The 21433-nt window shown below is 40.8% G+C and overlaps 1 protein-coding gene across 4 annotated transcripts in view; it reads left to right on the forward strand.

Moving 5' to 3' along the window:
* Positions 1-21433, forward strand: part of PHYHIPL (phytanoyl-CoA 2-hydroxylase interacting protein like) — a 160644-nt gene that overhangs the window by 122238 nt on the left and 16973 nt on the right. For all 4 annotated transcript variants that reach the window (XM_075612950.1, XM_075612951.1, XM_075612952.1 and 1 more), the window contains exons 3-4: positions 15101-15275; positions 21046-21163. In XM_075612950.1, the coding sequence (XP_075469065.1) occupies positions 15101-15275; positions 21046-21163 (293 nt within the window). The remainder of the gene's footprint in view (positions 1-15100; positions 15276-21045; positions 21164-21433) is intronic.

The raw sequence follows: 21433 nt of genomic DNA on the forward strand, positions 1-21433 counted from the left end.
GAACATCTCTGTTTGTTTTTTGTTGTATACATTTAGCTACGCCCACTAGCACTCCTTTTGACATATATATATATAATGTTTGGGGTTTCTCAGAGCTTGTTGGGTATATTTGTATATACTTTATAATGCACTATGCATAAAGAAAATGAATAAAACGTACTACTGCTAGTAATTAGCAGTAATACTATATATTTATGTATTTTCCTTAGAAATCACATCATGCATATATGATCATTAGGCAGCAAAACTTTCGAGAGACAAAATGTAGACATTTTATAACAAAAATACAGTAAGATGTCTCCAGAGAATACCAACATAAAAATATGATCAATGTGAACACAAAATTATTTGTTAAAAAATGTAAGCAGTGCTCTAATCCGCTCACCACACCACTAGAAATTTCCCATCAGAGTTCATCTCCACACTTTTAGTTCCCTTAACTGATTTAAATAATGTAGTAAACAGTTTATGTTCCATTATTATTTCCTTCTCTCTCTCAACTTGATCTTTTAGGATCTGGATCAGAGTAACACAAAGACATACTGTACTTAACTTCATGCTATTGGAAGATGCAATATTATGCTAAAATAACATTGTTAATAAATAACATGTTAAGCCTATGTTAATAAAATACAGAACGGCATTTGTTTTTGCATATAATTAGCCTTGAGGATAAGCGCTAAGTTATGTAACATAAGGGAATTTAACTTCCATTCCTATTTTAGGTAACCTCATGTTATGAGCATTGATTAAACGGATCTTTGTGGATCTAGCCCCAAGTTGCAAAACAGGGACTAAAGTATATTGTGATCCCTTTGTGCAGTTTGCAACCAAGGCTTGCACATCAGTGCCACTTTACATTATTTATAGATCATATATATATATTGTTTTTGACATGAAAGTCTGATTTCATACAGATTACTGCACAAATCCCATTGTTGATTATTAGAAATCTGCTTAATTTAAAGCATCTGTGCTGGTTGAATTTTGGACTAGTCTGACTTAATCCAGCTGCAGATCACTCTAACAGTGCAGCTTTTATACATAAAGACACCACGCATTTCAAATGGAATTAATCTTTTTTTTCTGTGGATTTATTATAATTTTATATTGCATTTTCTTACAAATTTAATTACCAATCATAAAGTTTGCATAATGTGGATTACCTTGGTAGTGTTTCCTATGTTATACTTTCTCACTATTAGTTATATTTTATGTTATGTGTGAATACATTTACATTCTTAGCACTGGTACCAGAAACACAGAACCTATAACAATGAAGCAGGAGGACCTCAGGGAGCCAGCTTAACAAGGACCGGCTTTGAGAGCTGGCTGCAGATCGGGGTTTCAAGTCGGTACTGAAGCTGGCTTGTGGGCCGGATCGACCCAAGCAACAAATCGGAGGGAAATCTTTCCCCTCTCCCTTTCCCTGGAGTTAAAGTGCGGAGCACAGCAGACAGGGCCCAACGCACGGCTGCGACGGGCAGGCTACCCCACTGTGCAGCGCAAGACAGTGCAGCGCAAGACAGTGCAGCACACCAGCTCTTCTGAGGCTGCATGTTATCTTCGGAGGGGAGACACTGCTCCATGGTGGTCTGGTGAGTGAGTACTCTCTCCCGTCGGTGCCAAGTTCCAGACCCAATTAGGGGGAGGGGAAAAACATTTACTATTTTTAGGGGGACTGTGAGGGGGTGATTTCCCTGTACCCCCTTTACAAGTACGGAGGTGCGCAGGGCAGAGGATGGGAAACTTGGAAAGGGCCCACACACCGTAGCGCGACCTAACCACGTTGCTTGCACCTTATCCACTGGGAGGTTGCAAGACACTCCCAAGCAGCTGCTTAATACCTGCATGAACACCAGCCCCCATGCTAGTAAAGACATACACGAGCTGTTAGTGGAAGAGATCTGACAATATACCAGGACAATGCTGCTGTTGCCCAAATAAAAATATTACTTTGAAAAGCAGAAGGAGGAACGTTATAACCTATACTTCAGGCAGCCTGAGACCTACAGTAAGTGCTTTGGTCTGAACAGAACAATGACAACAGCTCTTTGAACATCCCGTTTACCTGAGGCTCCTGGGATATAAAGCAATCACATGTTCTGACTCCTAAGGGCTTGTAAGGTATAATTCAAAAGAAAGTAAAGCTCAAATTTCAAGACACAATAAACACTTATTTCTAGTTTCTGACACAACTCGTATTTTCATTTCTCTGTCCGATTTTGAAATAGCTATGAAAAAATCTCCAGAGCACTACAGAGAACACGCCAACTATGGGGCCTATGCAGAGTGCAGCGAATTTTAAAATTGGCGAGTTTATTAAAAAGTAGCTTTTTTGGAGAGTTTTATTCTCCATATGCAGAAATGTGCGAATTCTGCTATGTTTAACATGGATGCGTGTGGCGAGTTTAAATTGGCGAGATGCGCGCTTCAGAAATGTGTAAAAAAAAAATCGCGCCTTTTTTTCCCCTTTGCTATGGCCGCGAGCGGCAGCTTCTTGCCAATTTTTTCTGGCGAGGCAAAAAGGAGACAATCGCGCCATTTTATTGGCGCGAACAGCCGCTAGATGCCGTTCGCGCCTCTCTGCATTAGGATATTTTTAAAACTGGCGAGATGGAGGTTCTCGCCAGCCGCGAGGCGAGTTTTAGAAATAGAAAAGAAAAATTGGCGCGTTTTTCGTAACTCGCCATTTTCTGCTGTTTTCTGCGCGATTTTCTCCAAAAAATGGCGAATTTTGAAATAGCGCTGCTCTCTGCATAGGCCCCTATGTCTCAAATACAAGAAAAGGCTGACAAGAAGAAGCACCCTTCTACCAACGCTACAACAGACGTGCCACAAATACCGAAGTTCTAGGCTCACTTTCTTGCATGTTGGGCTCGAGACACGCAGATCTGAAGGATGACCAAAATGAAATAAAACAAGAAATGATATGACTACAAATAGGCATTATTAAGGTGCATCAGAGACTCGAATATGGAGGATTCCTTGGAAACACTCTCAAACTGTAGTTTTATCATAAAAGAACGCAGACCTCAAAAACCAAATTAGACGATCTGGAAAATAGATAAAGACAAAATAACAACAGAATAATAGGAGTCCCAAAATGAATCCAAGCTAAATACCTGTTTGTCTTCATCTCCTTGGACTTCCCATCTCTGCTCCATAAAATGTCCAACAAGGATAGAGAACATTTAAATAGTCTTATAATGACAAAAGAAATAGAGAAAGTCGTTAAAATGTTTTTTTTTTTAATCTTAAAGCACCATGGCCTGATAGCTACTCTGCAGAATTGCATAACGTTTTAAATCATCTCACTTCCACTACTCTTGGAAACTATTATTATCATATGTTGACCCAAGGCATTAGTCCAAGATATTTTAACTCAAACTATATTAAGGTTCTTCCAAAGAAAGGTAGGAATTTAGAGGATGTAACCTCATACCGTCACATTTCCATACTCAATCTAAACAACAAGATTTCCACAAATCTTTTGTCAGACAGATTAAGTGAGATCCTACCCTCAATTGTCCATGGTGACCAGACCAGATTTGTCAAAGGCAGACAAGCGGTTAATAATATCCGAAAGGTGTTAATGGCAGTTAAACATTATTGTACGAAAAACAACGCTCATGACATTAACGATAACATTTCAAAATTTGAATAATCGGCTTGCTTGGTAAGTTTAGATGCCGAAAAAGCCTTTAATATCATAGCTTCGTCACATCTTTTCAACACTATGAACCACTTTGGTATAACAGGGAAGTTTCGTACAACCATTGAGACTTTATATAGCAACCTACTCGCAGGAGTCGTCACTAGCTTAGGGAAGTCAGATTGGTTTACCCTTCAGAGAGGCACCGGTCATGGTTGTCCCCTACTCCCCCCCCCTCTTGTTTGACATAGCTCTGGAATCACTAGCCATAGCATTAAGAAATGCTATAAATCCCATACATATAGGATCCCAAACAATTAAACTGGCCCTTTATGTGGACGCTTTGATAATATTTATTACCAACCATTCCAAATAAGTATCACAATTTTCATTCCTTCTCAGGCTATAAATTACAGTTTCAGAAATCTGAAATTTTCTCGCTAAAAGGTAAAGGTGCAGACTCAGAGGCTGGGCGCATCCAATTCAGAGTAGCAAAAGAGTCCATTAAATACCTAGGTATTGTTATTCCCTGTGACCACTCTAAACTCTGTGTGTTTAAATGTTAAGCTTATTATAGAAAGATTTAGAATATTGTAACTCACTCCCACTCTCTCTATTTGGCAGAACTGCACTACTAAAATGAACTCTTTCCCTAAGTGGGGCCAACTTTCCTATTGTGGGAGTCTTCAACCTAGCCTGTCTGGCTCGATATATGTAAGAGACTTGTTGTTTAATACCTCAATATATTTTAATAATAGTTTAGAGCCGGCCATGATACATCTTGTCTCTTTGGCATATCTACCACACTCCCCTTTAACATCTTTCTCTGAAAACATTTAAAAAAAAGAATATTTTATTCTTTGAGTCTCTCAGGGCTTGAAAAATGCTCAGGAGAAGATTAAAAACAAGCCCTAATGATACCCACGCAAAGGTTCTGACAGAGGTTTATCATATACCTTAACATGTTGTTTTTTTCTTTTCTGTACCCCATAAAAAATCAAAAAATAAACAGTTGGAAAACAAAAATAAGTTCTAATGTCCCGCTATGCCTGCCCTTCAGAGGAAATGCAGTGTTCCCGACTGGAGACATGAACAACGCATATAAAACTTGGGAGAAATCTGGTGCGGTTTCTATATTCGATTTTATCAATAAACTTAATCTGTGTATTCCTACGTTTGATGCTATTAGGGAGATATGTTAATTGTCAAAAATAAATGTTTTATGTTATTGCAATGCAGACACGCTCTCACATTTCTTATCTCTGGCATCTGATCTCTTCCAAGAACCTAATCTAGACAAGATATTAAGGGACTCGGTGAAGAATGGATTTTCTACCGCTTTAGTTACAGACATAATTGAACAAAGAGAAAAGCCACTTCAAAAGTCTTGATAAATAGCTGCAGCAAAGATTTTTCAGATACTTTGGATTGCGATGGTATGTTTAAAGGATAGAGCAGTGTCAAGAAATGCACTCTCAATGGATCTGAGAGACTTAAACTCAAGTTTTTGTATAGGGCATACTGATGCAGCGGCCGTTATTCGAACACTTCACGCGTCATGTACATCGGAATCCCGATTTGAAACCGCGGGATGAATTCCAGTCTCCCCGCACTAAGATACGAGCGCGGCGAGAGCAGAAAAACGAATTTTAGTGTTCTGGCTTTTAAAAACATGAAATTGACACAGTAGCACAGTGACACAGTAGCACAGTGACACAGTGACACAGTAGCACAGTGACACAGTAGCACAGTAGCACAGTGACACAGTAGCACAGTAGCACAGTGACAGTGACACAGTAGCACAGTGACAGTAACACAGTGACACAGTAGCACAGTGACACAGTAACACAGTAGCACAGTAGCACAGTAGCACAGTAGCACAGTGACAGTGACACAGTAGCACAGTGACAGTGACACAGTAGCACAGTGACAGTGACACAGTAGCACAGTGACAGTGACACAGTAGCACAGTGACAGTAGCACAGTAGCACAGTAGCACAGTAGCACAGTGACACAGTAGCACAGTGACAGTGACACAGTAGCACAGTAGCACAGTAGCACAGTGACAGTGACACAGTAGCACAGTGACAGTGACACAGTAGCACAGTGACAGTGACACAGTAGCACAGTAGCACAGTAGCACAGTGACAGTGACACAGTAGCACAGTGACAGTGACACAGTAGCACAATGACAGTGACACAGTAGCACAGTGACAGTAACACAGTGACACAGTAGCACAGTAGCACAGTGACAGTGACACAGTAGCACAGTAGCACAGTGACAGTAACACAGTAACACAGTAGCACAGTAGCACAGTAGCACAGTGACAGTAACACAGTAACACAGTGACACAGTAGCACAGTAGCACAGTGACAGTAACACAGTGACACAGTAGCACAGTGACACAGTAGCACAGTGACACAGTAGCACAGTGACACAGTAGCACAGTGACACAGTAGCACAGTGACACAGTAGCACAGTAGCACAGTGACACAGTAGCACAGTAGCACAGTAGCACAGTGACACAGTAGCACAGTAGCACAGTAGCACAGTGACACAGTACCACAGTAGCACAGTGACACAGTGACACAGTAGCACAGTAGCACAGTGACACAGTAGCACAGTAGCACAGTGACACAGTAGCACAGTGACACAGTAGCACAGTAGCACAGTGACACAGTGACACAGTAGCACAGTGACACAGTAGCACAGTAGCACAGTGACACAGTAGCACAGTGACACAGTAGCACAGTAGCACAGTGACACAGTAGCACAGTAGCACAGTGACAGTAACACAGTGACACAGTAGCACAGTAGCACAGTAGCACTGTACTGTACACATTACAATTCATCCATTTTATTGCAAACAAAGAAACAGAATCCATGAAATTCAAACAAAACATCCGCGATAAGCGCGGGTGCCTGGGATAAGCGCGGGTGCTGGGGCGATTGGCCGCGTTCATGCTGCGTGGGGAACAGCAGAGAACTCAAAATCGGCGCCGTGATGTTTTCGAATAACGGCCGCTGCATCAGTATATCCCTCCAACGATCTATAGTAAGTTTCATTCAAATTCAAATGGCAGTTGTCCAAAATGTAAACAGCTCAAGGCTGACCTCGTTCCTGGCATATGGCATTGCAGGAAGATACAGATTTTGAGGGGTAAAGTAGTGGGATACATTAATAGACTCTTAGGGCCTCATTCTGTAAGCGTCGATAAGGCACTTATCAACCACTTATCGGCCAAAATACCTACTCGTATTCAGTAAGCCTCGATAAGTTGCCGATAACGGCCTGTATCGCCGCAAAATCTTATGACCAAAATAAAATCACCGATTGAGCGGCGATCAGCCATTTATCAACCATTTTCGGAATGATCATAAACTCGCGCGATTCTAGTAGCCGCGATTTGCCTATCGCAGCCCTAAAAAGGCGATCTTCTCCCAATACAATACGCCTCAAAATTTTGGCAGATTGGTGGGGAGATGCGTCGATGAGCTGCGATAGGTGGGGACAGAAAAAATCAGGCCTTTTTCCTGCCTCGGATTGATGCCGGGGGTCTCCGGAGCTGATAGCCATTAATACCAGCACCGGAGCCCCCCAGCATGCATCCGATGCAGGAAAAATGCATTTACAGCAACTTCATTACCTTAGCGGCTAACCACTAAGGCAATGAAGGGGTTAAACACCTGTGTCAGACTTACTGTGGCTAGAGAGGGTGCGTGAAGGGGGAATTTGGCCCTTAGTGGCTGTTTAGGCCTCGCGGGGGGGGGTTGTGGGGGGACTTACCCCTTCATTACCTTAGCGGTTAATACCGCTAAGGTAATTAAGGGGTTAACCCAACCGCTACCCACCCACAAGGTCTAGATACCCATCCTTAGGGCTAATACCCCCTTCACCCACCCGGGAGGCCTAAGCACCCACCCCGGACTGACTATACCCACCCTGTACCCATTGAGTAGTATAGTGGTACATCATACCCATATAATAATAATATGGGCATGATAAGCCTCTATAGCACTCAATGGGCACCCTCATTACAATACATTAATGCACCTGACACACAATAATAAAACATAACTCCAAAAAAAAACATACTTCACTAAATAATAAAACAGTAGCCAGCTAATCCAATGAAAACAAGCAATAACAACATCAACAATGAATTAATTAAACCATTAACCAATCAAAACAATTAATTCCTAAAACAAATCAGAATTATTTTAAACAGTAACCAATCAAACCAATTAATTACTAAACCAACTCAAAATTAATAGTCACATTAACCAATCAAACCAATTAATTTCTACAACATTAATGAATTAATTGAAACATTAAACTACAAAGAAATAAATTCAAACAATATCTGAAATAACCATTAAACGCATTAGCTAACATAATACAACATTAAGTAAAAACAAAAAACAATCGCAAACATTTGATTTCCATCAAGCAGGAAAAAAACAAACAATGACATCCACATAATAAACTGTAATTAAAAAAAACAACAGCAATACCAAGCCAGATATGCCCCCCAAATATTGTCATAATAATGTATTAATCTGCACCCTAAAGTGGTACAGATTAATATATTATCAGTCAATGTGCCTCCCCCAAAAAATCAAAAAACACATCTAATGAAAAAACCTGTAAAAAAAGACATTTACAAACATGCAATATATTACTTACCATTAGAAGCGGTGGTCCTCCTACTCACGGGGAAACAGGAAGCTTGAAGCCTCCAACAGCATCCGATGCCATCCGCCATGAAGATCCGGATCAGGTACTCAAATCTTCTTTTTTCTTTCTTTAATCACCTTCTATCTTCATCTGTCACCATTTCTTGATCTTCTTTATCTTTTATCTTCATCTGTCAATCCAAAAAGCCCCATGGTAGATCCCAACCAATGTTGTCTCGTCGTCTTCTTGGGCTCAAATGAGGTGTCACGGCCTTAAATAGGGCTTGTGACGTCACATTTAGCCACATTTAGCCACCTGATTGGCTGTTAAAACCATGTGCCGATTTTAATTTTTTTTTTTTTAAATTACGTCACTTAAAGGGAATGATGCCAGCCAATCAGAATGGCTGTGCTTCATTTGCCTTTAATATGACGTCACGAAGACGGCGTCACATGGTATTTTAGCCTATCAGATCGTGGGAACCAATTCCACACGCTGATTGGCTGAAATACCATGTGACGCCGGCCATCTTGGATTTAGTGACGTCATCTTAAAGGCAAATGAAGCACAGCCATTCTGATTGGCTGGCATCATTCCCTTTAAGTGACGTAATTTTAAAAAAAAATAATGAAGGCTTGCTGAATACCGTGATAGCAACGCCCAAAAAACGGCGATTTAAATGCCCTGGCGATAATTTTAATCAACCTTTACTGAATAAGGCCCTTGTCTTGTCAATATGCTTCAATATTATTTGGAGATACAGTATAAGCTACCTATTGGATGTGAAACTCCCGATGGCAAAAAAATGCCTTAATGATAAACTGGCTCAATGTTAAACTCTGCACTACCAGCCAACTCGAAAACCTTTTATGTTCAGTCATGTTTACTGAAAGGACTGATGCCTCTCTGGATAGGGATATCAGGGCAGTACATTTCTAAAGACATTATATACATTATATACATATGTTATATACTGTACTATTTACTGTACTATTTATACTATTTATACCTTGTTTTTTTCTCCAGGTGGTTCTAACATGTTAATGCTATCCCAACTCGTGTTAGGTGTGACAGTCATAATTATATAGTTTAGTTAGATTTAGGTTATTTTTGTTTTATTATCAGTATGTTTCTCTCTTAGGATAAGTTCTATAATAACCAGAAAATTAGTGCATGCATAGGATAAAGCACCAGCATCAGTCTAAAACTCGTACCAAGCAGAGGAGGATAAGACTCTCAGATATAGGAGGCTGTGATATAAAATACATTAAAACGTAAAACTGCCAATATGTTGTACAGTATTGTGCAACCATGCTTGTCTGACAAATCGTGTAATGTATCTCATGCAAACATGTATGATATTTTCTTTGGATGCATCAAATAAATAAATAAAAAAACAATGAAGCAGGAAGACTTGTAACAAATACAGGTTATTCAATGTACAAATGCATAGTTTAGTACTTACATCCTTCAAAATATGTTTGTTTTTTTCATACTATTTTTAAAACAAAAATGCAGCAATATTTAAAAAGCTAAAACCAGGGATTAAATATACTGCTTTTAGCCCGTTGAGTGTCGGAGGGGCCACAGGACCAGATGGCCACTGTCCCTCAGGCACTCGCCATGAAGTGAGAAGTGGTGTGTTCTGTCTCCAGACTGTCTTTCTGCTCTTCTGCTGCTCAGAACATTTGCCCCTGTTCTGGCCTTCTGTTACTATGCATCTTTGCATTAGAACTGTCATTCAGCCTGTTGGCTCAGCAACTACCCTTCCCTGGTCCCTGGGGTCCCAGCACTTGGCAGAGTCCCACCCGGTTTCCTTCTTGACCAACCTTGCAGTAGATCTTTTTAAACATGTTAGTCCCCAACTGCTGCCCCTATCACAGTATTGTTTTTTCACCTCCTAATTTGTGTATCCCCAAACATTTTCTATTCATTTTTGTTTGTGCTTGTGAGTAAAGATATTCAGAAATTCAAGGAGGACTCCATCTTGCATAGAGAAGAGAATGAATTGAACTGCCTGTCAAAGCACACTGGGTCCAGGAAGCCTTGGACAGAACAGGGTGACATGATCGCTCCATCAGTGATGAAGGAATGGAAGGAGTCCTCCCCCATTCCATTGCTCATCAGCGTAGCTCGCGTGAGCACAGGACACAATCTCCACTAGCAAAACAAGCATTTCTTATTTAACGTATCTACAACATCGAGGGGCCCCATGCAGGGCTTCATGCCAGACCCCATGTCATAGTAGCTACATCTTGGGGCACTCACAGGGTTAAATCATACTTCACAAACTCTTCTTACAGTACTTACAGTATGATGGAAACTCTATTAGAACTTTTCTGGAAATACTGTATGTCATAATTTTTCACGTGAACAAAACCGTCCCGTAACCCCAGTGGGTGTAAATTACAGATAATTTATGACCTAAAAATGAGGCAAAAAAAGATTAACACAGCCCTCAATATCTTATAAAAAAGAAAGCAATACTTAATTTATAAAGTACAACATTTGAAACCATACCAAGTTCATACAAAAGAAAATAAAGAATAATCCCAGTACTGAATATATGCATAATTTCACATTTAGAAAGCCTTGAATGTTCAAAGTCCTCCAAATGGGAAACAACACTTACATAAACTATTATCAGTTCAAAACAGCACACTCAGGACATGTCTGCCCCATTAATCTGCGGGTTTCTTCTGGGACTAACTATGTACAAACCTTTAATATTATTATAAAGTGACACAATAATTTTAGCATTAGTGCTCGATTAGACTTTAGCAGTCTCACTGATTTAACTTAATATTTTCTGTAAAAATACAACTTCTGACCTCAGACCCCCTAATGTTACTGATTTCAATCCTTGGAGGATAAAATCTTTGGAATTGACAGCTGTTTGTGACCTAGAATGTGCAGATCAAATTCTAAAGCCAGGTGTAAAAGATGCACGTTACATCTTAAATACTATGTTGTGATATATATTAAGATAGTATCTTGGGAATCGTCAGAGTGAAATCTCGATATATTTATATTACATAAAATTATTGTATCTGTTCTGTCATCCACTAATCAATGAATCATGACTTTTATCATGAGATTCAGACTGTGGAGAAGGTGGTACGATTCTATTTTTGTCTTAATCTTGGGGTCATTAATAGCACTTGTATAATTAATAGCACTTGTATATTGTCTGTGTAAGAACCGCTCTCCCATTTTCTATTGGGATGGATTCAATTAGAATTTTTGTTTGAACAACAGTTTTGTTCTTCCTTCGTATACTTCCAAATCTCCCTTAGCAGCGGTGCGCAAACTTCTTGCGCTGCGCCCCCCGCATGCTCCTCTTACGATCGCGCCCCCCCTTAAATTCAACGAAGCATCAAATGACGCTGCGGGGTCATGTGACGTTACATGACCCGCTGCGTCCATTTGATGTCACGTCTCCATAGTAACGGGCGTCGCCATGGAGACACGTAGACAAGAAGCTGGTGAGTACATTTACAGAGGCCTCGTGCTCTTAGCCTTAGAGCAGTGGTGCACAAACTGGGGGGCACGAGATTTTTCAGAGAGGGGGGGGGGGTGGCGGTTGCAGAGCCCCTGCGCTCTTCCACCAAAGCATTTAAATTAATGCCAGGGGATCGCATGAGGCCTCTGCAACTTCACTTACCTGCTCTTCAGCGGCGCCATGGCAACATGACATCACGTGACCCATCATTTGATGCCGAGAGCTGGAGACCAGGTAAGGGAGGGGGGGGGCGCGAGCAGGGAGGGAACGAGGCAGGGGGGCGCAGTAGGGAGAGATTCCACACGCCTGCATTAGAGGATCATTCATACAGTAAATATTCCCGATACATTTGATACAGTTTGTGTACTATTGATGCAAAGCAAGGGGTGAAGTATGTATTGTATGTAGTATGATGAATAATTTACACGTGTGCAAAATTATAGACATTAAATATTTCTTAATTTAGATTATTTTTGATCCTATATCACTTCTATTCCAAATCTATGTCTCTTTGATAGCAGCATTGTAGGCGTGATTAGGATTTAGCTCCAAGTACTATATTGTTAACTACTGGAGTAGCACATCACATTGTTTAACCTTCCTGTTTCTCTGTGCCAATGAAGGGGGAGCCCAGACGGAAAGGACAGCTCCCTTTGACTATCTCTTGTTTTGAAGAGTTCAGAGGAACATTACACGTGGGCAGTATAGAATTATTTGAATAATCACTAATTATGTGAATACAATCCAAGAGAATATTTTTCATTTGTAGCAAAACACAACTGGTATACATTTTAGAAATCCTTTAAAGCTGCAGACCAAGCAATATCGTACATGTGTGTTTTTTTTTTTTTTAATAAATCAGCGCGGTACTATGAGAAAATACTTGTAGCATTTTTTAAAAACATTGAATTACATTTTTAATGTATTATAATGTAACAAGCATTTTCTGTTTCTATAGCAACCATTTACACAATCACATCCCCTCTTCTTAAACAGGCTCTGGCACACCCTGTTTTGAGCCCTGCTCTCTCTCTAGCAGTGCACCAATTGTATCTAGTGACTGCCTGGTCACATGATCTTCCCCACAGAACTTTGTGTCTTTGGTCCTCTTCTGCTGCACTGACGTCCATTTAGTGAACCCCAGAGCCGAATCTTCGCTAATTACTTATCATTGTGTGGATTGTATTTTTAAGTTTGTGCTATACTCTGTGAAATGCTGCAGCTGATATGTAACGTTATTGTTACAGCTTTGAGTAATAGGCAGTATGCTCTTGGGAACATAGCAACATATATGTTTATGATACTTTGTTGCTGAAGGACGGAGCTCAAAAAAGGTGTGTGTCAGAGCCTGTTTCAAAAAAGGAAGTGGTTATGACTTTTTTTTTTGTAACTTAGATTTTATTGCATTTTTTCCAAACAAGTGATACAAAATACGGTATACATTACATACATTCTTAGTGTTGATCTCCGTTATAGACAGTACCGTACGTCAGTTCGTGAGACATATCCCGGTTTTTCGGGCCCTACTTAACCGGGCTGTTTTGGGTGGGCTAGTAGTAAAGATAATAACATAATTCACATAATACAATTAACTCAAGGATATGACTTTTTAAAGGGTTTATATAGCAACCAAAAGGTTGATCAGTACAAGAAAAACACATTAGGAGTTTAAAAAAAAAATGCAGACAGTATTATCTAATACGATAGAACTGATTTATTTAAAAAAAATAAAAATAAAAAAAAAAAACATATAGGAATGTTCACGTTTTGCTGCTTTAATGCCAGATACAAAGGCACCTGAATTCAATACTATATGTATTTAATGGTATAGCACCCTCTAGTGGTCACTAAACTTTTCAACTAAGTCACAGTCTGGTATTCGTTGCGAAGGGAGAGATCCAAACAGAAATAGCCGCTGCACGGCCCAAAATAGCAAAGCCAGGACGTGGGGACCAAACAGTTCTTTATTGGTTAAAAAACATAAAGGGAGCAGTGCTGGTAATCCTCTAACATGTTTCACACGGGAAGTGCTTTATCAAAGAGCACTCTGGCTGTGCACCGGCTATTTCTATCTCTCCCTTCATCTAGTCGAGCCTGGGAGCGCGCTTCGCTGGAGTCGTCGCAGGGGACCGTGAGGGGTTTAATAGTGAGTTCTTCAACATTATTGTGCTTTAGGTGTAAGCCAGGTGTTTTGCCTGCTTACCCCATTCAACTTTTAATTAATAAGGTGAGTTTGGAAACAAATGTAAATCTCGAATATATAATTATGCCATACAATTAAATACATCAATAATATGTATATTTTATAATGATATACAACATCATACCCCTAGTGAAAAGAAATAACAAAGTAATGTAAGCAATGTCGCAATGTGATCTATGTAAATAACACCAACATTAGATTGTAATGCATTCACTTTTCACTTCAAGCAATACAGGTGTAAGTAATACCCCAGGGCAATAGGGCGACTGATACTTGGATACGACCAAGGATAATTGGCTTAAGAAATAAAAATGGATCAGTGTCAAACGATAGAACCTTTGTTAACATTTGTCTTACATCTGACACACAAGAAGAACAATACACATCTTGTTCTATAAAGGGCAAGAGAGGTCTGTGCTTACCTAATTAGGAAGATATATTAGGCACTGTACAAATAAAAAAACATCATAAAATGCAGCTTTAGGTTTATACGAAGTGGACAAATCCTTAACTTAAGTTTCTCTTCCAGTTGAGGGGTTATCTAGAAATAGTAACATTTTCTTTCACAATCACATTTATGTTAAGGGATATCTTATTTTTTCAGACCATGTACATATTCCATTATATAATAAATGATGTGTGTGTGTTTTCCCAGACTAATTTACCTTTGCATGAATCGTTTACCATTAAGGAAACTTTAGGCCACAGTCGCTAAACTTTGATACTTGCTAAAATTTGCAGTATTACTCAACAGTCCATCCTGAAATTGTCTGGTATTTTCCTATAAATATTGTTCAACTAATATTACATTTCACCTTTTGCTCCATGTAACTATTCCTGAAGTTTCCTAGAGATGCCAGGATAAAATGTACCTTACATACATTGGCGTCAACAGATTTTAAAAATGTAAGTTTAAAGCTAAAATGTGAGCCTAATATTTAGTCCCCTTAGTTTCAAACAAACCAAACAAGTTCTCTTCCCTCTTATATTGAACCTATTTATTGCTGAAGGATAAAGGAACCTCTAGTTTATTTTGGTTCTTATTTACCCTATACTTTTAGGACGTCCCCACCAAGTTGGTGGCTAAAGCGGTCCCGCTTCCAATGACAGTCCGTGGACACTGGTTTTTGAGCCCAAGAACAGAGTACACAGTGGCCGTGCAAACTGCATCCAAACAAGTTGATGGAGACTACGTTGTTTCTGAATGGAGTGAAATTGTGGAATTCTGTACTGCAGGTGAGAATAATGATTTTGCATGGTAATGATCAAGTATGAAAAATCAATAAATGTGTGCACTCCTCAATACTGTTGTGACAATACACTTATCTAGCTGGTGCTTCTTCTCCAGGGCCCCTGTTACTGAACCCAGAAGATAAATCTGTTTGAAGTGATGGGCACGGCGGACTTCTCCTTCAAATACCTTTTTAAGGCAGGTATTATTAAGCCAGGTTTACAAATATGGCTTAGTAAATCTTTGAATGGGAAGCCAGTTGTGCCCATCTCATCTCTTCGAACTGTTTTCTAAGTACAACATTGGTAATATATAGTGACACATTCCCATATTTTCAAACCAAATCACTGAGTTTTGCAAGTGCAGCTTTTCTGACTTCAATTAATGAACACACAACCCCTGCAAGCTCTAACCCCAGAACCACCACATCCTATATATACTGTACGTATATTCGTGTCAAAAGGAGTACTACTGAGCGTGGCCAAATGTATACTGTACAAGAAAAGGAGTACTACTGAGCGTGGCCAAATGTATACTGTACAAGAAAAGGAGTACTACTGAGCATGGCCAAATGTATACTGTACAACAAAAGGAGTACTACTGAGCATGGCCAAATGTATACTGTACAAGAAAAGGAGTACTACTGAGCGTGGCCAAATGTATACTGTACAACAAAAGGAGTACTACTGAGCGTGGCCAAATGTATACTGTACAACAAAAGGAGTACTACTGCGCGTGGCCAAATGTATACTATACAAGAAAAGGAGTACTACTGCGCGTGGCCAAATGTATACTATACAAGAAAAGGAGTACTACAGAGCGTGGCCAAATGTATACTGTACAAGAAAAGGAGTACTACTGAGCGTGGCCAAATGTATACTGTACAACAAAAGACAAAAATACCCAACTCTACATCCAGGGCCGCCAACAGGAATCATGGGGCCCAGGACAAATGAAAGGAGCAGCCCCCCCCCCCCCCCCCAACCCACAGCACACCTACCACGGGGGAAACGTTTTTAGCGGGCAACTTTTACTTAACACTCCAATACATATAAAAATATACTCCCACCCCCCAAATAATTATAAAAATATACCCCTAAGCCCCCCCCAATAAATATAAAAAATACACCCCCAATACAAACAAAAATCAGACTTACCTTGTGGATGGTCTCAGGTCAGGCCCGGTGGCTGCGAGAGGCCGGTGGCTGTGGCGGTCTGCCGGTGGTTGCGGGGGGCGGTTGTTGCAGGGGGGCGGTGGCTGCAGGAGGGCCATTGCTGCAGGGGGCCGTGGATCCGGGGGGTGGGGGTACCCAGCTGACTTCCGGCGCAGCCATCAGAGAGACTAGTCACACTGCGTTTAAAAAAAATTATTGTTATTAACGGGCACGTTCACGCAGGGGGCCCGGGATGCCAACCCCGGCAGACCCCCCTGTTGGCGGGCCTGGCTACATACAATGTGACAAAATACATAGTTAAATACTTTGGTCAAAGCATTATAAACCTGCAGCCATTTCATGGCATGACTCCACTATTTAAGTAGCAGGTTTTTCCATGTTCCTGTGCAGGACAGGTCAACTGAGGCCCTTCTCCCTCCACTGTAGGTAAATGAGAATACTCACAGGTAGTGTTAGGACCTGCATAGTGGTCGTGACGTGACTGCAGGCTTATAACACTTTGGCCAAAGGGTTTAACTAAATGACCCTTACTCATGAAAATACTAACGTTGAAGTATTTAACTATGTATTTTGTCACATTGGATGTAGCATTGGGTATTTTTGTCTTTCTAACTTCAATCCAATACAACAAAGTCCAAATATGTATTAATAGCATCTTTCACATAAAGATGAGGGGAATTACTTACCTTATATCCAAAATATTGTACTCAATGGGACAAAATCAAATAGGGTATTAAAAAAATTATGAAACATAAACTTGTATGTATGTATGTATGTCTTTATTTATATAGCATCATTAATGTACATAGCGCTTCTCAGCAGTAATACATGTGACATAAAAATATAAATAACAAATAATACAAATAACACATAATGGGAAGAAGTACTTCAGACATAAAAGTAAAATTTAGGAAAAGGAGTCCCTGCCCCGAAGAGCTTACAATCTAATTGGTAAGTAGGAAGAATGTACAGAGACAGTAGGAGACAGTTCTGGTAAGTGCGTCTGCAGGGGGTCACAGTCATTGTATGAGGTGTAAAGTATCAGCCACAGAACTACTCATATGCTTTTGTTAAGGAGGTGGGTTTTCAGATGTGTCTTAAAGGTGGATAGAGAGGGTGCTAGTAGGGTATTGAGGGGAAGGGCATTCCAGACAGGTGGGGTAGTCAGTGAGAAAGGTTTAAGGTGGGAGAGGGCTTTAGACACAAAAGAGGTAGAGAAGATACAAGAGTCGGGATGGTGTAAAATTAGGGCTGAGATGTAAGGAGGAGCAGAAGAGTGTAAACCTTTAAAAGTGAGGAGAAGAATGGAGTGTGAGATGCGGGATTCGATAGGAAGCCAAGAGAGGGATTTCAGAAGGGGAGATGCTGAGACAGATTTAGGAAAGAATAGAGTGATTCTGGAAGCAGCGTTTAGGATAGATTGTAGGGGAGACAGGCGAGAGGCAGAAAGGCCGGACAGCAGGAGGTTACAGTAATCAAGACGGGAGAGATTGAGTGTGACGATGCTTGTCTCCGATCAGGAAGCGGACCCACAGGGCTGAGGTATAGACAGAGTACTGTTAGAGTATCCGTGGTCAATAAGCAGGCAAAGGGTCAGGGCAAGTGGCAGTGGTGCAGAATCCAGGCAACAGGCAAAAGGTCAGGCAGGTGGAAGGTAATGAGGTCGAGGTTACAGTCCAGGGTCAGCAACAGGAATTCCAAAGGATCAGGGAAGCCACAGGGATAGGCAAGCCCCAGCAGCAGGCTAGCCTCTGGAATAGGGAAGCCACAGGGATAGGCAAGCTACAGCAACAGGCTGGTGTAACGGACATGCTCGCCACAAACCGGGACCGGACCGCGGGGCTGAGGTGGGGATGTGAATACACCGACCTTAGACCACGAAGCCGGTTCTGGACTGCGCAGTTCATAGTCATTCGTAGCAGGGTCAGGGTTGGAGAGGCCGGGGTAATCCATTGACACGCCAGGGTCAGGGTTGGAGACGGTAGGGTAGTCGATGTCCAGGCTGGAGTTCGGCAACAGGAAGTCAGGAGCACACCGCTTCAGTGTAGCAGCTGAAGCGTGGAAATGGCCTCTCTGTGTGGAGCGGGAGCGGCCCATGATAAGGTCTCTGCAAGGGGAGAATGCAAGTCTCAGGAGCAAGGAAAGGCTGGCACTGGGGATGCAGCGCTTCAGCACAGGAACCAGGAAGCGGACCTCTGCCTGGGGTGAATGAAGCAGGTCTCATGAACAAGACAAGGCTAAGGCAATGTAGCTTGTGGCAAACACAGTTACATCCAAGTGAATCTTGGGTTATGCTCAGCAATGAGGAAAAGTAAAAGCCCAGTATAAGAAGGGCAGATAGCCAATCCCAAGACAGGGGTCTGTGGGAATTCCTCCAATGCCAGAGCAGAGAGACAGAGCTGCAGTGATTGCAAGCACAGGTGATAGTGCTTGCAAATCCAAGGGAAGGTGTGTCTTAGAGATCACCAACTCTGCAAGAGTGAGCTCCAGCCAAAACCAGTAATAGATTCCTTACTGCTGGTCTCTGGAACAGGGAAGCCACAGGGATAGGCAAGCCACAAAAAGGCTCAAGAATGGGGAATACTCAGGAAATATGAAGGCTCAGGAACTAGTGTCCTGGGTGGCCAGGAACACAATGAAACATATGCAATGCTCAGGCAGGAGCTGGAAGTCACTGGCTGCTATTAAAGCCCTTGAAAAGGTGCAGCCAATATAGCAGGCTGCCAGTAATCAAAATGTCCACAGCAGCCAGGTAAGGGTGGGTTCCAGCCAAAGCCTGGATGGGAACCCTTAAAATGAGGGCCTGTGTCAGAGGTTTAGCAGTCGAGCAACAAGAAAGGGTGTATCCTGATTTATCAATCCCTTCTCTATAAGAGCGATAATCCGAGTTAGTTGGGGTATGCGGAGAAACTAGCTGGTCGGGCCTATGATGCATTACAGATGTTAGAGGTACTCCTAGCATTGAAGGAGTCAGCCTATAACACGGGGGGGGGGGGGAGTCTAACAATAATACCAGTGTTAGAAATATAAACACAATAGATGAGTTATATATGCTAGTATTGAACAGAAGTCCCAGGAGCTAAGAGACAAATGTGCTAATGGGAATTAACAATTTTGTTTTCCATTTTTGAACATAAAGTCACCATGGGCCAGGAAAATGCATTGCTTTCCCACGCCTCCTGCGCAACTCCAGCACTGAAGGTGTTAAGGTGGCATTGAGGCTTAAAACTAATTTATGCCATGTTGAATTTATGATTTAATGTTTCCTAAAAAGACGCTTTCAAATCTGAATCTTTAAACCATGAATGAATAGAAATACCCGGCCCATCAAGCTAACAACCCATTAGCCAAAATATTTGCAATCATTTTCTGCCGTGAAGCCGAACTACTTTCTCCTTCATTTAGCATCAATTTTCTATCATCAAAACTATTGCTAAAGGTCCGTATGATCTACCTCTCAGTGAAGAAGCCACCGTTTTAATTAGTTACTTAAAGCTGCAATCCCTGCCAAATTGGCATTTTTTCTTCTTCTTACACTTACGTACCTGAACTCAGGGCCGGTCTGCGGTCCCATGACCATCTTGAACCCCAAAGTTACCAAGATATTTGTAATTTTTCGGTGTCGTTTTACTACAGTACTGCTACTATATATTGTATATTGTATTGTAAATATTGTATTGGCTGGGTCACGAATAAGAAGCTGCAATGAGCAGGTACTGTAGCTTTTTTTTGTTCTGAAGGAAATAATCTTTCCCCCTGGAGAAAATAAGTGATATCTCAACCAGGAGGGTCACCAGAGGTCAGAGAACCATGGATCAGCTGTGATCAGCCCCTCATTCCGGTCATCAGTCCCTTCCCCACGCAAAAAAAAAACCCTCAAAAAATGGCCAGAGCAGACAGCTGCTTTTATGTACCTGTAAACTAATTGTTAGCAAAAAAAACTCCCTTTGAAGAAACATTTTTAGCCGAACTGTGATTAACATTTTATAATTAATCACCTAGTCGAAATATTTACCATTCCTTTGCAGACTAAAGTCACACTTCTCTCTTTTTGTTTTGATATTAATTCCTTACCCATATTCTCAAACTACGAATCTGGTAAAAACGATATATTCTGCTCTATATAGTGGAGAAGTGAACACATTCTACTTTCTGGATTCTAAACACAGATCTATTGTTAGTAAAGAACTTTCTTTGAAAGAAATTGGGACTGAGAGATATTATATTCTGATAAGTTCTGACCAGCACGCTTGGTCATTTTTATCATTTACTGTATGTATAATTTATAAGATTAAAGACAACCATCTATTGAAATGGAATTAATAACATTTATTTAAAAAAGGTATCAATTACCCAGATGAGACCCCCTTAAACATGTCACTGGGATTAGATCACTTTAGTCCTAGGAGGGACTGCCTCTTTATTAAACACTGGGTTTGGGAGTACAGAATTAGTGATTGTAGCAGTTTTAATGACATGTGTTTTTCTGTGTTTGAATTTGCATTACAATGTCTTTGATATTGACATTTGTTTGACACTCAGAAGGCATATCCTCTTATGACAATCCATTAATGATCACTTTTCCTATTTCTATTTACAGATTATTCAAAAGTACACCTAACACAGTTGATGGAAAAAGCAGAAGCAATTGCAGGACGTATGCTTAAATTTTCAGTTTTTTACCGTAACCAGCACAAAGAGTACTTCGATTATACTCGGTAAGAAAACACATTTGTGTCAAACCTTTTGAGTGTGTAAAAATAAAGCCTCTGTAAAGAAAAGTAATATTTGAAAAACAAATGAATGTGCTACAATGTATTAAAGGTTTGGTTCCACCTACTAGGTATTTGTTGTTTGTTTATTGATGGAAATCAGGGGGTCTCCAGAGCTGAACCACGTTAATTTCAGCTTCGGGACCCCCTTCTTCCTGAAATATTTACCTCCGAAGGTGCCCTGGTAGCATCCCCAGCTGGGGAAACAAAATGGAG

Source organism: Ascaphus truei, chromosome 8 (assembly GCF_040206685.1).
Source record: "Ascaphus truei isolate aAscTru1 chromosome 8, aAscTru1.hap1, whole genome shotgun sequence".
NCBI lineage: Eukaryota > Metazoa > Chordata > Amphibia > Anura > Ascaphidae > Ascaphus > Ascaphus truei.